General features: G+C 50.1%; 2 protein-coding genes across 2 annotated transcripts; both read left to right on the forward strand.

Moving 5' to 3' along the window:
• The first annotated feature begins 153 nt into the window (after positions 1-153).
• Positions 154-9,612, forward strand: MSI1 (musashi RNA-binding protein 1). Its single transcript, XM_010012677.1, has 8 exons — positions 154-198; positions 2,188-2,270; positions 2,729-2,846; positions 4,320-4,400; positions 5,669-5,725; positions 8,610-8,678; positions 8,818-8,972; positions 9,424-9,612. The coding sequence occupies exons 1-8, from the start codon at positions 162-164 to the stop codon at positions 9,463-9,465; spliced, it is 642 nt and encodes a 213-aa protein (XP_010010979.1). The 5' UTR covers positions 154-161; the 3' UTR covers positions 9,466-9,612.
• A 5,404-nt stretch (positions 9,613-15,016) lies between these two features.
• On the forward strand, positions 15,017-16,753 carry PLA2G1B (phospholipase A2, group IB (pancreas); the record flags this gene model as incomplete). Its single annotated transcript, XM_010012678.1, has 4 exons — positions 15,017-15,050; positions 15,119-15,278; positions 15,988-16,115; positions 16,697-16,753. Coding segments are annotated over exons 1-4 (379 nt in total), but the record flags the coding sequence as incomplete, so codon positions are not given.
• Positions 16,754-16,756: the final 3 nt, after the last annotated feature.

Raw genomic sequence — 16,756 nt, forward strand, 5'->3', positions numbered from 1 at the left:
GTGTGTGCGCACATCCTTTTGCCTTCATGGAGATAGGAGGTCTTATCTTAATCCCCTCAGGTCTGGGGAGGCCCGGGAAGGTCTGTGCAAACGTGTCAGAGGATGCTCGTGGCAATACAATAATCTGATCAGAGCCCTTCTCTTTGCAGGTGGACGATGCGATGCTGATGTTTGACAAGACAACTAACAGGCACCGAGGTGAGAGGGGTTCCTCTGGCTGTAGGAGAGGTAACTGGGAGGGTTTGCCTCCCGCCTTGCCTAGGGAGGGGTCTGTATCCCCGCAGCAGGGGATGCGGGTCGCAGCTGCTCTTTATCTTGCCTCCAGTCGCCCCATTCTTTCGCATCTGCATCCTTTACCAGCGTCCCTGCAGCACAGAGAGCTTTTGTCCAGTGCGCTTCCTGTGCTGTAAACTCGCCGAGTTGCAGATATGTGAGAGGAGACGGCCCCCTCCCCTGCCCGCTTACCTCCATGGCTCCAGCCCGCAGTGTGTGTCTTACCTTGTGCCGAGTAATCCGAGCTCGGGGAAAGCTGACACGAGAGCCTGAAGAGTGCCTGCTCCTCGCCCCTTCCTCGGCCCGCAGCCCGCTTCTGCTCCCAGGTCACCTTTTCTTACCCGAGTCTTGCTGGAGGAGTCTGGTTACAGGATGGGAGCAAAGCTGTAGTATTTGCCCTGGTCAAACCCAGCCCACCCATGGGCATCCCGACCTCCCGCGTTCCTGCCGAGTCTTCACACCGACTACCCTGTGACAGGGCAGAGCTCCACACAAGCATTGTACCAGCTCTGAGATTTACTGGCAACAACGTAACCTGCAAACTTAGCTTGAGCGTCCTCGAAATTGGGGCCAGTAACAGCCCTGTGCTGGCCACTCTCATTCATGTCTGTGTGGTGTTTGAAGCGCTTCCAAGCACCTTTGCCCCTGGATGAGCGAGGGAACGCTCCCTTCTGCTCTTGCTACATTGTGTGCCCTTCAGGTTTTTGCTTTTTTTCTAAAGACATTAAATCTAATCTGATTGCCTGTCCTCTGACATGTTTGCAGCTTCATCTGAAAAGGGAAGAAGTGTTAACCCCTGTTCCTCCATGGGTGCCTCCCAGTCACTAGTCCAATTAAAGAGCTGTTGGGCATTTTGGAAGGAGCAGGGATTGCTGCCAGCCACTGTGTTGGCAGCGAGGGGCTCTGCCTAGGATGCAACAAGGCTGGTGGGGGTCTGATGCGGTTTAGGACTAGTTTTGGATTCAGGGTTTTGCTCTTGAATTCCTGATCTCTTCTGCTCATGAATGGTGTGAAACTACCTGGGCACAGGCAGACAGAGGAGTTTATGGAGAGTATGGAGAAAAAGTGGGGTTCTGGGCAGCGGATCCCTGTCTTTTAAAAAGTTATTTTAAAGCACCACGGAGTTGGCCAACTCTTGGAAGCGGAAAGCTCTGCTTAATCCCAGCTTGCTTGTAAAGCAAGTTTAAAGACATCCTCCCACCTGCCTCAGTTTTCCGGAAGCCCTGCCGTCAGCTGAGAGCAGTTTAGTCTGAGCACCCGAGCTGGGCTTTGCCAGAAATGTCAGTAGAGGGGCTGGTGAGAGAAAGGAGGTGTGAGCGTGGGCCAGCAGCCAGGAACACGCTGTCCTGTCTTACCCCAGATACTGCCCTCGCTTTGGTGAAGCTGCAGATCTCTTTGCTTGTATCTGACTTGCTCTGTACAACTGCAGTGCTGATATTTGTCTGCTTATACAAGGCTTTATGGCCAGTGACTGCCGAGGAAACGTGCAGGGTGTTGCTGCTGGTGGGGTGTGTTTAGCAGGGATGGTGATGCCCTGGCAAGCAGCTGTTCATTTCCCCACCGACTCTTTGTGTGAGTGGATCCTCCCCAGCGTTATCAGCCATGTGGTTTGCCTTCAAACAGCAAAGTTAGCAAAACCAACTAAACCCAAAAGCTTGATTTTGAGAGCAGCTGGGTTCGGAGAAGGTGTGAATGATGATGAGGAGGAGGAGGAAAGGGGAATCTGCAAGGGATCGGTCCTGTTCTTGTGCATAAAAGCAGGATGAGGAGAGGGAAGATGAGTGGCAGCTGTTTTAGAAAGGGCTGATTGTACCATCCTCCTCTTCTCCTGCCAGTAAAAGGATGTGGGTAGTGGGTGCAAACTGTGCAGAGCTCTCACCTGATCAAGGACTTCTGCCTCTGCCTTTTCTTCAGGGTTTGGGTTTGTCACATTTGAAAGCGAAGACATTGTGGAAAAAGTGTGTGAAATCCACTTCCATGAGATCAACAACAAAATGGTGAGTGTCTGGGGCAGAACCTGGGGGAGAAGGGACAGAGGTATGGGATGGAGCGGGGCAGTGGCACAGGCACAAGGGTATGAGGTAGATGGGACCCAATATACTTTCTCTGCAGTGGGGAATTGGACTGATATCGCAGCAGGCAGTCTGGGAAAGAAACTCACACTGTGGAGGTGAACCAGCACAATAGTGAGTTTTTAAGAGCTCACTGTAATGAGCAATTGTGGAGGTTTTGAAGTTACATGAAACTCTTGGTGGCCTGTGGGGGGACAGGTTTTACCTTCATTCAGAAATGAGGAAAACTTGTCTTTGAGGTCTTGGTGCAGGGCCAGGAAAAGCATCGAGGGCAGCACCAGGAGGTGAAAATCAGTGTTTGAGGTCCCTGTGGTGGGTGCAGAGGGAGATCCTGGAGCTGCCTGTGCTCATGGCCCAGCCTGATCTTCGCTTTCTTGTGGCAGGTGGAGTGTAAAAAAGCTCAGCCGAAGGAGGTGATGTCCCCAACGGGCTCGGCGCGAGGGCGATCCCGAGTCATGCCTTACGGGATGGATGCCTTCATGCTCGGGATCGGCATGCTGGGTAAGCCCAAGGACACATCTCCTCCCAGCTCCCGGTCGTGCCAGGCAGCAGCTTAGAGGTTTTATTCCGAGGGCGGCCAAGGGCAGCTCTGCCTGGAGCGAGGCCGGGGACGCTGAGGGGCTGCCGGGACCTGTTTGTGATCGTAACTTGCCCTCTGGTGGCACCTGAGTAAACTGCAAACTTGTCACTGCTGCCCTGCGACAGCCGGAGCTGGCCCGTTAACAGCCCCGCAGTGCCGCAGCACATGGGCTGGAACAGGATGCACAGCTGAACCGAGTGTGGGATGATCTGTGCCCAGGCGTCTTCCTCCCCCACTTCTACAGACTTTCTGATAAGTCAGTTGATTAAAGAGCCTCTGAGTTTCCACTTGAAACAGTGGTACATATAAATGTCCTCACTGCTGTTTCAAGACTGTAAAAATACCCTTAGAGTTCTAGTTAAGCTTTGTCTCACTTTGGGACTGTTGCTGTACCATGGGACTGTTGTAAGAAGTTGGTGACAAGCAGGCTGGGTTTTGTGACTGTCGATGATTCTAAGGCAATTGTGTTCAGGTAAAAGACGACTTTTTTTTTTTTTTTTTTTTTAATTTAAAAGAAGTCCTTTTTAGCCTCCATTTCCAGGTCTACAAACCTTCATGCGTGATCCTTCCAGCGTGGTGCTGTTCCTGGCTGCTCTCCCCACATTCTGGCCAGGCATGAGCTGACCCAAGAGCACAGTGTTTGCTGGTGTTGCTGGGCAGGGTGTACTCAGCCTGGCTCTCCTTGCTAAGCCTGCTGAGTAGCACTTAGTCACTGAACAAAACCCCAAAAGGGGCATTTTTTCCCCAATGTTTTCTCTTGATTTATTGAAGGAAAATAAATCTCCAGCCTGTGGTTTTGGGGTTTGCCTTTCCTAAGCCATCTGAATTTTAAAGCAGCAAGGCTCAAGCTGAGTCACTGGGAAATCCACGTACTCATGTCTGGGGAGATCTCAGATCAAATATTCATCTCTGAGTCAATGCCCTGGTTCTCCCAGGCTTGCTCTGGATAGGTGGTCAGCTTCCTGGGGAACAGCAGGTATTGTCCTCCCGCCTGGTGCCACGCAGCCAGGCAGGAGCACTCTGCCTGCATTCACCAGCACTTCTACTGCAAAGTGACTCAGAGCTATTCAGCTCTTCAAATGCCCCACCTCCCCGATCTCCTCCTAAATCCAGCTGATGCATCAGAAAGCCTTAATCTGCAGAGCTGCGAGTTTGAGAGAAGGAAAATCTCCATGTCCTTACATGTTTGGAGTGAGGAAAAAATGGAATGGGCCTGCTAAAACTCTTCTGCAGGCTCGCATGCGTTGTGCATCTGCCCAGCTGTTTCCTGAGCTTTCTGTTATTAACCCTGTTTGTGCTTTTTAACACTAATGGTCACGCTGCCTGTGAGCAGCCAGACACTGAGGACATGGTCTCTCCAAGCTTGCAGTAACAGCCCTTTTCTCTTCTCCCAGGTTATCCAGGCTTCCAAGCTGCCACCTATGCGAGTCGGAGTTACACTGGCATTGCACCTGGCTACACTTACCAGTTCCCTGGTGAGTGGTGCTCCTGCTCTGGTTTTTGGTCTGCCTTCAGGTGATGGGAGTCCCTGGAATGATCTGTGACCCGGGCTCTGCCCCCTTCACCCTTTCCCCTGTTTGGTCTTTCTTTAAATTGGAGACGGATGTGGAAGGGGGAGGGGAGAAGCCCTGGAATAGGTGGGAACAGCCTGTCCTTCATTAGGATTATCCTCACACTCCAGTGGCAGGAAAAGCCCAAAGCTGCTCTGATGCCCCTTACATTAGCCCCCCCCCCGTAGGGCTGCTGCTGTGACACAGAAGGGCCCCTGCAGCTCTGCCTGTCTCGCTGCCTTTGTGTGTCTCTGTCTCTCTTTACCAGAGTTGCCACCACTCTCAAAGTAGCACAGAATTTTAAACCATGGCTTTCCATGGGCCAGGGAACTCCCAGGCACCCAAAACACAGCCTACAGTTGGGTTATGAACAGTGTCTGGACAACTCCCAGCTTCCAGAAAGCATCTGCTGGGGCAGGGGGCTGCAGATCCCCCACAAACCGGGTGGTTCCAAGCTCCAAACACTGCCATGTGCTCGGAACATGGATTCTGCGATCAATGGCTGGAACCTGCTGTGCCGCAGCTGCTCAGAGTTTTCTGAGGCCTCTTCTCCCTCCCATTCTCTGTGAGACAGGAGAATGAGGCAGAGCACATTCAGAGAAAAGACTTGTCTTGCTGTTTTCTAGAGAAGTGGCAACTCTGAGCATCCCTTCCTTATCCATCCCTCAGTGTGATGGTTTATACATGAAGTCTTGATGTTAGAGGCTGGGAATGGGAAGTATACTTTTCGCCTGAGGCAAGCCCAGGCTGACTATAGCTGAAAGTTGCTGTTGCCTCCTAGCTGTCTGGAAGCTCTCCATGAATCCAGTTTATGGGCCTCAGCTGTAGTGGCTTCAAGTGCCTTATTGTAAACCCATGCCCAGATGAGTGTGGCACGTACCGAGCACCCACTGGCATTGCAGCCGGGAGGTCAGATCGGGTGGGTGACACAGCAGTGTTCTGGGGCAGACCTGAGGCTGCACAGTGGAGCTTGAACTCACCCTGCCTTAGCGAGGTTTATTCTAAGGATAAATGGATCCTTTCAGTCTCCAGGGCAGGAGTCCAGCACCTTTCAGCACAGTTGTAAATCAGTTTAAAGGAGACCCTGGCCTGGTTACAGGCTGCTCCCCCAGCAGACCCTGGCTGTTGTCTCTCTGTGGGGTCTCCCTCGGGGCATTGCTGAGTTCCTAAGCTGTGTTGCATTTTGTTTTTAGAGTTCCGTGTAGAGCGGACCCCTCTCCCGAGTGCCCCCGTCCTCCCTGAGCTCACAGGTCAGTCCCGCTCATTTCCTACACTCACAACCTGGAAGGGGAGAAGGGGTCTTTGGGCTGTTCCAGTGGTGTTGCTGCTCCACAGCCTGGTGCAGTTAGACTGGAAACATTCCTTATTTCCTCTGCCATCTGTATGAGCTCCATTCAAAGCTGGGGCTGGGAAGATGGAGAGGCAATCAGAGCCATGTGTATTGCCTCTGAGAAGGGCAATGCAGGTCATACCAAATGAAGGCCTGTAATCCTTAGATTGCATTTCCTGCTGCTTGCCTTGTTTTTAGCTCCTTGCCCCAGGCTGGGTGTAAACCAGATACAGAAAACTGCAGAGAGCAGGGTGACTTCTCAGAGGTCTACAAATGACCTTAACCTGAGCTGCTGCAAGGACGAGATTCAGAGTGCTGGGAGGAGGGAGAGGGCGTGGGGGCACTCCTGGTTGCTCTAATCCCATTTCCTTGTGCAGGAGGGACTGCAGGCAATGCTTTCCATTCTCTGGGTGGTGCAGCTCCCCAGCTACTCCCACATAAGCTTCCCAAGCAGAAGCAAGCATGGTACACAAGTCCTGCAGTACTTACAGGGAACTGCGGAATGAAATGGGGGCAGACAAACATTCCTCAGAGACTAGTCCTGGCTCAGTGTCCTCACAGTGCAGATACCCTCTGGACCCTGGGTTGTGTGCAGTGTGCTCTCCCTAGGTGATGCTCCTTCTGTCTGCTCTCCCTTCCATGGCCACGTTTTCCCCAGCTCTGTCCTGTCCATGGTTTTTGTTGTAGAAAAGCAGCTTCATGTAGCACTCTGCTCCCTGTGTGCCATCTCATCTCCATGGTGTTGCCCCTCCCGGTGCTTCCTTGCCCCCACCTGTTTCAGGGTTTGAATCTCTCTGCAATGAGGGTGTGGAAAAGCTTCCTGGGAAGCTCTCCTGGAATCAGTGGTACAAACAGGCTTGAAAGGGAGTTTCTGTGGCACAGAATCATCTTGATCCTCAGGGATTCTGTTCCTGAGGATGCTGAGGTTGGCAGCCACCAATGAAGAAATGTCCCTGATGAAGGCTGGGGGAGACTAAATCCTATCTCACTCTTCATGAAACCCTTCCCTGACTGCATAAGCACCTTACCCCAACCTCTGAGCCTTTTGGTTGCCAAGCAAAGGAGATGTGGATCCAGTTGATTATTTACACGTGTTTTTCAAGCAAAACCCATAAAATCTAGAGAGGAATTTTGGCCACTTGGCAAAAGTTCTTTTCCCTCCAGGGCCCACCCCTGCACTGTGGCTTTTCCCAGCAGAGGTGAATTGCCCAGGGCCTGGCTGTCACCAGTGGCTGGGGTGCACCAGGGCTCTCTACAACAAGAAGTTATTAATGCTGCTGTCCTGGCTGGTTGCCACGTTAGCTTACAGTCCTGAGTGTCTGCTGAAGTACCAGCTGGGGATCGTGGCATTCTTCCCTTCCCACTACGCTTACCTACTGTTAAACAGCCCCTGTGCAGCCTCTTAGCCAGGCACAGAGCTGCGATTCCCATGTATAGGCTGGAGTTGGTCCCACGAAGGGCAGGGCCCCCTTTGCTCCTACAAAGGCCTCGAGCTGTGCAGTGCTCGAGGGCCCTTGTGCCTTCAAGTGGGTGCGTGCGCGTCAATGGACTGCGCTTCATGGGCTTGGCAAGTGGAACTGGGATGAGGGCTGGCACAAGCAGGGATGATTGCTCCAGCACACAGGGAGCTCGCATGCAGGTGCTTTGTCGTTGCAACACAAACCTGGTGTCTCAGTAGATAGACTGCAAAGGCAAGAAGGGGTTTTACTTGGAAAAAGGAACTGGAGTCTTTTTGGGAAGGTCTGGCCACATTAATTTAGCTGTGTGTCAGGGACTTGAAGCAATGATGAGGCCGGAGGGTGGCTGTCAGCAGCCTTTCCTCCATGGAACAGCATCTTTGGGGGTGATATGAAGCAGCAACATGCTCACGTTGGCCCAGGGCCTGTAATGAGCAGCTAACCCAGATATAAGCCTCCTATGACGCTGGCTTGAAACAGGCTGGTGCCTGCTACTAAATATTTCCTCCTAAGCTAGTCTGAGTTTCAGCCTTAACGCGATTGATTTGTTCTGACCTCTTTTTATGGTGCTCTAAACAGCATCACAGTGAATTTCACATTCAAGCATGAAATGCTGACCCAGTCATTTTAAGGGCAAAGAGAAACATACTGGCTAGATGCCTCCTGCCCTGAGGGCTGGATGCCTGCGGCAGTAGAGTTGGGAATTAGAACTGCTACATATAAATTAAGACTTACTGTTTCAATTAAGCCATTTTTAGTTCCTGCTCCCTAGGTATATGTTTCCTTTTCTTCTACAATGAACAGCAAGGGTTTGAACAGTTCAGGAGCAAAACTCAGAGGAGGGTGTGTCTTGAGCAGAGAAATCAGGAGAAAGAGGCTATGAAACTATTATTCAGGAATACTACCAAGGGATGGAGAGGCGGGGCTGAGCCTTGGGACACTGAGCTGTCAGCTGCAGTCCCTGAACAGCTGCCTTTCTCCACCTTTACAGTCAAAATCTGGATCTGTAGATTCAGATTAACTGCATCTCACAAGCTAAGTAGTGACAGGATACATCTGAACTTACCCAGTTTTGGTTCAGCTCTCCCACATCGCGCCCTCATCTGCACTAGGGTGTGGGCTTAGCAGAGCACGGCCAGCGAGTTCCCCAGGACATTCACTGTGCAGAAGGATACCAATAAATGCAATGTGTGCACTTCCCTATTGTCATCCTTTGATGTCTGTGTGATGCACTAAGCCAGTACGTCTGCGTGGGCCTGGTATTTTGCATCAGGAGCTGAAGGCTCCTGTTGAGGAGTTTTCCCCATAGCCACAGTGCCCCTGAGGTGCCTGTTCCTTCTTTTCCAGCAATCCCCCTCACTGCGTATGGACCAATGGCGGCAGCAGCGGCTGCGGCGGCCGTGGTGCGAGGGACAGGTAACTGCCACCTTCCCCCCCAGTGCAGTGCCCGGTCACAGTGTCTGGTCACGGAGGTTTGCAGTGGGCTGCGGGAGGGGGGTGGGAACGGGGTTGCACTTTTGGGATCTTCACTCTGTAGTTCTGCTGCCTCCTGTAGGCTCCACCCCCAGTCGCACCGGTGGATTTCTGGGCACCACCAGCCCCGGGCCGATGGCAGAGCTTTATGGAGCCGCCAACCAGGACTCAGGGGTCAGCAGTTACATCAGTGCTGCCAGTCCAGCCCCGAGCACCGGCTTTGGCCACAGCCTAGGGGTGAGTGTTCCCTGCCAGGATCTGGGGAGGAAGATGGAGAGTGGCATGGCCAGGGAAAGGGCTGCATCTGCATGTGGTGAGGGAGGTGGGCAGCTCTCAGCCCACAGCCTGCTTTCTGGTTAAGAAACACTGCCCGCCACAGCATTGGCCATACCACTGCTGAGCCCAGGGCACAGATGGACAGTGCAGAATGCAGCAGTTCGCTTGAAGCTCGTGTCCCTGGTCTCCGCTGGCTTTCCCTGACCATTGAAGGTCCTCATTTCCAGACCTTTCCCTGATCTGTCCCAGACTTTCCAAGAGCTCATCTTGGCCCTGATGCAGTGTCCTGCAAGGTGATGCACTCTTTAGATGCGGCACCTCCAACTGAAAGCAGCTTTCCCAGCATAACTGCATTTGTTGTGGTAGTAATTCTTCACTTTTTAAGAGTGGGGTTTTAACTCTCTTTTCACAGGGTCCCTTGATTGCAACAGCTTTTACCAATGGGTATCACTGAAGCTGGGGACCAAGGAGGCAGGAGGTAAGAGAGCTTTGAACAGGAACGGGTAATGAGAGAAGTTCTGAGCTGGCCCCTGTGCTTGGGCACTCTGAATGCTGCTGTGATGTTTGCTGGCCTGACCCAGCCTGCAGGAGGAGTCCTGTGGCCAGCCTGGGGCTCCCTTCTGCATCAACGGCTTGTAGGTTGAGTTCCTGCTTTATGTTTCTCAGGCTGGGAGTGCTGCAGAGAGGTCACTTAGTCTGGGTGCAAAGAGGATGGAAACAGGAGCACTGAAAGAGGAAAGGTCTGGAGGGGCTGGCCAGAATCATAACCCAGTAGTGATCCTGGGGGATAAGCTTGGCTCACCTGCATGGCTGGGGAAGCCTCCTTTATGCAGCTTGTTCTCACTGCTGCTGAGATCACTGTCTCTCGGGATTGAGGTGGGATTGTGGTTTTTCCTCTCCTGCTTAGGAGAAGGGCAGAAGAAAAACCTGAGTCTAATCAGTTCTATTTCTGGTCCTCAGATGGGCTTCAGAGGGAACTGGTGGGATGGTCTCCATTTGCTTTGCAAACATGGTTGAAGTTAGCTGGCTTAAAATGAATTAACCCCCCTCACCAGCTTTTCAATAAGGAGGGCAAAACCTTGCAGGGAGCAGTGTCCCGACAGGATGCTCCAGGAGTGCTGGAGAAGCGGCTGGACCCTGGCATGTCACAGGCCTCCCAGGGGCCAGCAGTGCCACAGGCCCAGGCAGGCTGTGCGGCGTGTCATTAAAGGTGGAAGCACCTCTGCTGTGCCGCATCTCTGTGCCCACACGATGCAGGGCAAGCCTGCGCTGGGGCAGGTTTGGGTACTTGAGTGTTTCTGTTAGATCACACCAGGAGAAAACCCCAAGAGAAAAGCTGTTGATTGTTCTAGATCCTGTCCCTTCCCTCCCCTGCTGTGTCCCGCAGATTCCCCAGTGACCTAACCGAGGACAGTGAGCGGCTGGAGGATGTGGTGAGCCTCGGGGGATGAGCCAAGGTTACCTTTTTCTTGAATCAAACTGCACACTGCCGGCTGGCTGCCAGGCTCCTGCCGCCCTGCCCTGATCTCTGCCCTTGACCAGACCACACTGGACTGAACCCGAGGAGATCATCTCGCTTTCTTACTAACCACCGACGGTTTACGCTTCCCCCTCCCTGCCCCCAGCCCACTGATTCTTCTTTTATTTATTTTATTAGTGGTTAGTTTTATTTTTTTATTTTATTTTTTTATCTTTGGGGGAGGGGGGGCCTTACCCCTTCTTTTTGTTGTTTGCTCTTTCCCGAGCTAGTAGACATATTTTATGAATTGGCTTTGTGATTGTGTTAGGTAGTTTTTATTGAGGAGTATTTTTATTTGGCTTTGAAACTGTTTTGAATATTTTCAACTCTGTTGTTGTCGTCAGTGTTTTTAAAGCACGGTATGTAACAAGAATGCAGTTCTGAAGGGAAGAAAGAGACAGAGAGCAAAGGCTGAGAGGAACTGCTGTATTTCTATTTTTTTTTAAAGAAACTGTTTTTAATTGTTTCTGTTTTGTAAATGTGAGGCTTTGAAAAGTGTGAAACTCCAAGGATCCGAAAACGTTGGACATCACTATGGAACAAAACAAATGTATATTTTGCTAAGTGAAAAACACTATCCTTACAGCTGAAAGAGGTTGGGGTTTGTTTTTTTTTTTCCCTTAGGTTTAGTTTTATGTGGGGTTTTCTTTTTCCTCCTGTATAATATGTAAATATCGTGAGCTGAACCTGGCTGCTGCCTGCAGCCTGGCTCCCAGGAGCAGCTCCAGGTCCTGGACTTGGTGCCGCAGCGTGAGCAATACTCCAGCAGAATCCTGACAGGACTCCGTTCTTTTTTTGTACACCTTTTACTGTAAGATTTTAAGACCTCTGTTGAGATGAAAGGGGGGGTGGGGGGTGAAACGTACCAGCCATTGGCTGTTTTGCTGAGCGGGTTAAAGCTGCTTCCAATTGCTCGATGTACAGACTCCATCACTGGGCTCCGTAGTGCCAGCCTCTGGCTTGGCTTTAGGTAAAGGGCTTTACCGCCACTGCTTGTCTTGGTTACTTTGAAAGGAATTCACTCTCCAAACACTATCGCTTGTGTCAAGATTTCCTGGGAAGGGGGCTCCTCCTCCGGAGGTGAGGGTATCGGAAGGGGTGTCAGCCAGGGCCAGGGGCAGGTTTGGGTGGTCATTCTCTGAACAGGGCGCTGGGCTGGGGAGTCATTAATGGGGGAGAAAAGCATTAGGGTGGTGATTTGGGGGCGGGTTAAGGGGCTTCTCAGGGATTATATGAATTACGGAATTGCAGCTTCCCATTTGCTTTACTCTGTGTTCTGAAGACTGTGGGAATTTGTCCGTTCCAGTGCCGGGGGTGAGCTGGTCCCTTCTCCAGAACCTGCCGGGGCTTCCCCTGGGGTGGTCCAGGCCCCTGCTAACAAACACTGTACCAGGGGAGGCCTCCAGCAGGAGTACACGGGGCAGGTTTGGGTCTGGATTTCAGTGAACCAAAGACCTTGTTAAAGGGGGGTGATTAAGCCTTTTATTAAGATGCAGCCAAACTCTTTTCCCAGGGAAATAACAGCTTCATCTTAAGTTTTAAAAATCATTCCCCCTCTTCCCCCAAACTGAGCCCCTGTAAGGGAGAGGGGCATTTAGGAAAGGACTGGGAGGGCCACTGTGCCCACAGGGTCCTTCTTCTCTTCCATCCCTCCCCTGTCTGCCAGAGCTTGTCCTGACCCAGGCGATGTGTTTGGAGAGTTCTGTTTAGGTAAGAGGGTACGTAACAGATCAGTACTGAAAACACAAAGCAATAATTTTTGTTACTGAGACAAGAGTCTGTATGTCTGTTTTTTTAAATATTTCCTAATTAAAGAAGAGCTGCATTTTATTGGGTTTATTTTTATTCTATATACTTCAAATTTGGGTCTGCGGACAGCGCTCTCCTCCCTCTTGGTAGGTGCGCTGAGCTGCTTCCGTGCCCCCTCCAGACATCCAAGGCCAGTTGTGCTGCTGCTGGGCTGTGATCACTCTCTGGCCAGTGCTGCCGCTGCCTGGAGACTGGGGCTCCGGTTTCAGGGTGGGCATTTTTTTTAAAAGAAATAAGAGCTGTGTTTTTAAGCCAGTAAGTTATTACACTCCAATGTTTGTTCTCTCCACACCTGTAACCCTTTTTCCAGATTTCAGTTTTAAATTCCTAATAAATTATTTGAAAACTGCCCTTCTCTGTCATTATTTGGGGGGGGGAGATTTTCAGATGGAGATTTCAGGTAAACTTGGACCTGGTCAGAGTCACATCCTGCCATTAGGATAAAAGCCCCAGGCAGGGCTCTGACTCTCTTCTGCTCTCAGTCTTTGGCAGTGGCCCAGTTTATAATGTGAGGCAGGTCTGATTTTAACAGAGATCGTGTCTCTTCTTTATGTTACAGAGATTTTGTATAGATGTTTGTAGATTGAAGAAAGGAGAAGCTAGCGTGGTGCTTGGAAGTTTGGTGGACCAAGGAGGCTAGATCCAAGACAGTAAAATGTGGAGATGGGAAGGCAAGAAAAGTCCTTAACAGAAAACACTGCAAGAGGAAGGCGAATTGTGACAGTGTGAAATAGCAGGGAACCCTGCACAGCAGGTCTTAAATACAGTAAAGTTTTAAAAATAATTTAAGGCTCAACCCTGTAAGTTTGTGAACCACTTGTAAGTTGGGATGTACTCACAAGCATACCAAGGACCAGAGGCTTGGTATGCAGCACAGGTTGTGGAAGCTAAAAATAGCATTGGTAAAAAACTTCTTCCTGCTGGGATTTTTCTCATGAGGCAGTCTAGTAATGCTCACATGGCCACTTTCCCACACCTGGTGATACTCTGCTTGAATTCAAATGAATGAAAGCCAAGATACAGCACAAAGTATTTTTGCTGTAAAAGCAGTATTTTTGCTTCGTGATTTAAAAAAACCAAACAGTTTATTGGAAGTTTTCTGGCAATATCAATAATAAATCGGACATTGAGAAGTGAGGAAAAAGGAACCAGAGTCTTAAGGTTCATAGGTAAGAGAACAGAGAAACAATAGTTCTAAAAAGAGTAAAGGTGGCCAAAGTAGCAAAGGAGAAAGAAAACACTTAAATGGATACTGAAGGGAAAGTCAGCAGGTTGATCTGTGGGCAAAAGATTAAATTCTTTTCTCTGAACTGTGATACAGACTGTCCTTTACCACAGCCTTTAATGTTTGCTCAGTGTTCTATTAGGATATGAGAATCGTGACTGTAACTCAGCATCTGTTTGGCTTTACGTAACCTCTCCATGGGGAACCCCAGAGAAAAAGAGCTTATGAGAAAGCAAAAATGTTGGATTGTTGCATTTTTAGCTTTAACTAGATGTCCTATGGATATGTCAACATCCTATGGGCACCCTGGCACAGTTTCAGACCCTATAAGGGGGAAGATGGCCTCATCAACACTTAGAGAAACACCCATTTGAACCTACTGAAGGGTGGTGAACCCTAAGTCTCCAGAAAAAGCACTCTGGTTTATTAGGCTGTTGTGGAAATGTGGGCTTTGCCTCTTCCTCTGCTACTAAAAATGGAAGGCGTTTTTGGCGCTATCAAGTGAGCTGTCTAGGATCTGTATCTTGAGTGTGCGAAAATGCCAAGCCTGTAGCCCTGACAGTGTTAGATCCTCTGGGGTCTAAATACAAGTGCGGTATTTGGGCTTGCCCCCAGCTGACTCCAGAAAGCTTTTTCTTACCCATTTTTTGATCTTTCAAAGTTCCCAACTTGCCTCATGCCTTGGCATAGAGAACCAAAGGGCCTGACGGCGTTCTGCGTTGATGATGGAGAAACTGTTGTCTCTAAGATACTGAGTCCACTGCATGTGTTGAAACTTCTAAGCCCAGTTCATTTCCAGTGTAATTCTGCTAGGGTCATGCAAACCCAGGCACTACTCCTTGTTTAAGCAAGACACAGATGCTTTCTGGGTTGCCTGGTTCCTGTTTCATGCCTAGTAGTACCTCCTTCTCCTCTATGGTTTCCAAGGTAAAAAAAAAGGGTTTTTTTTTTCAGTTCAGCTTATTCCAAACAGTCATTTGGGATGAGTGGATGACCTGTACTTTACTCTCTGAATTAGGCAAGGAGAATCCATGGAGAAATACAGTATTAACTGATTAAGTGGGTTACCATAAAAGAAGATGCCAGTATTAGCAGGATTGTTAACGGTGTGCAAGCAATTTCCAACATAACTACCACACTGCTACTATTTTTTAGTAGAGAGTCCTTAAAAATGTCCAGATCTTTCAGGCTGACTGCTAATAGTAGCATCAAAAGAATTTGATAGCAAGAACCCAGAGAGCAAATATTTGCCTTCTTGGCGTTCACAGATTTAACTACCCTGGCCTTCAACTGGTCATGTCACAACCTGATGTCCACAGCCTTACAATGGAAGAAGTCTGCATTTAGTAACATAAATAGTGGCTTGTTTATCTCACACCCATGTCAAGGTGAGCTGCTTGTATAAAAAGCCAGCTTTCTTCAGCACCAGCCTCTCCATCAAGTCCTCCAAGAATGAAGTCCCTGGTCCTGCTCCTCGTGGTGTCTGGTGTGTAGGTGGTGCTCACCGGGACTGGTAACACCATTCCTCACTCTAACCTTTGTGTCTCTTCCCAGTGGGTGCAGCCAGCGGTGCCGGCTTATCCCGGGCCGTGTGGCAGTTCCGCAACATGATCAAGTGCACCATGCCGAACAGCTATCCCCTGCTGGAATATGCTGACTATGGCTGCTACTGCGGCTTGGGAGGCAGCGGGACACCGGTGGATGACCTTGACAGGTTTGTAAGACTCTGCTTTTACAAACCTCTTTCCTTGCTTGCGCTTGCATGGTTCTGGCCCTGCCTATAGATGTACACACAATTCTGGCTGATGTGAATGAAGCTCTCTCCTGAAGACGGATTCAAGGAAAAAAGGATGTGTAGTCTCACACCTTGATGCCATATTATTAAGATAAAATATAATCCTAATAACTCTGTTTTCTGTGGCAGCTATGCTGCACTTATTCTAGCTCTTTTTTCTGCAGCGGTGCTGTGCCAGGAGCCTCGATGCAGCTCTGCTCCCACTGCTCCATGCACAACAACCAACACATGCAGGGCTGAGCTGTAAAACACTAAGAAGCAGCGTAGGCAGTTTAGAGATCACACAAGTCTGATGGCCAGGACGTGGTGAACTGTGTTGGCTGTCAGCCCTTCAGTGACCTGGCACTGACAGGGCATGTAGGGTAAATTCTGGCTTTTGCTTTCCTAGTGCCCAACAAACAGCTCTGAAGATGCTCCACTAAGTAGATGTGTACCAGACACCTTCTGGAGCATTAGCTGGCAGAACCGTGTCCCTTTGAGGTCGTTTGTATCTGCCCTCCTACCAATGAGTATCTTTTTTTTTTGTGTTCAATGCCTTGTCAAACCAGTATTAGTGTATTTAGTGTCTTACAGTTCAGTTAAGTTTGCATTTCTGGTATTTTCTGACCCTTCCCTCCTTGTTTTCTAGGTGCTGTCAAACACACGATAACTGCTACTCGCAGGCAAAGAAGCTAGAATCATGCAGATTCCTTGTGAACAACCCCTACACAAACTCATACAGCTTCAGCTGTTCCGAAGGGCAGATTACATGTAAAAGTATGTCCACTTCCATGTCACTCCACTTCAAACGTTACTCCAGCCATTCTTCTCTTTTCTCCATGCCTCCGCTTCTGTGGCATGATGGCGCTGGGCAAGTCCCTGGCAGTGGGTTGGTTGTTAGACATGGGGCACCCACACAGGCACTGGGGTGAATATGGTTCATCCACCACACAATTTTAAGTTTATGAAGATATATGGCATCAGTACGTAGGGAAACTTGTCCTCTTTTCAGGGGATTGAGTGGCACTTTTCTGGGAGTCCCTTTAATGGCAATATTTAAGAGATCAGCGTCCTAACTGGGAAGTTACATCCCTAATGTAAGGTTGGAGCTTTCATAGGGCACTGTAATGAGGATAAACAGTAGATAGGCTGGCAACGCACCTGCAGGAAAGGAGAGGAAGGAGATGGCTGGGCCGCAGCACACAGCTCTGTGGCCAGAGGGCCAGTTTTGAGCTCACCCCCCCAAAACGACGGCAGCGGTGAGAGGGCTGTGCCCCGGCAGCACAAACGCCCGCCTGAGGTACTGCAGTGGCTGCAGAAGGAGCTGCGAGCCTGACCGCTCCTTCTCTCTCCTGCAGGCAGCAACAACGAGTGCGAGATGTTCATCTGCAAATGCGACCGCACCGCCGCCATGTGCT

The sequence above is a fragment of the Nestor notabilis genome, unplaced genomic scaffold (assembly GCF_000696875.1).
Source record: "Nestor notabilis isolate BGI_N333 unplaced genomic scaffold, ASM69687v1 scaffold22624, whole genome shotgun sequence".
NCBI classification, from domain to species: domain Eukaryota; kingdom Metazoa; phylum Chordata; class Aves; order Psittaciformes; family Psittacidae; genus Nestor; species Nestor notabilis.

Coding starts and splice junctions, on each gene's coding strand:
- MSI1 (XM_010012677.1), top strand. CDS start 162: ATGCTGATGTTTGACAAGACAACTAACAGGCACCGAG. Junction 2,271..2,728: donor ATGAGATCAACAACAAAATG/GTGAGTGTCTGG, acceptor TTCTTGTGGCAG/GTGGAGTGTAAAAAAGCTCA. Junction 8,679..8,817: donor GGCCGTGGTGCGAGGGACAG/GTAACTGCCACC, acceptor TGCCTCCTGTAG/GCTCCACCCCCAGTCGCACC.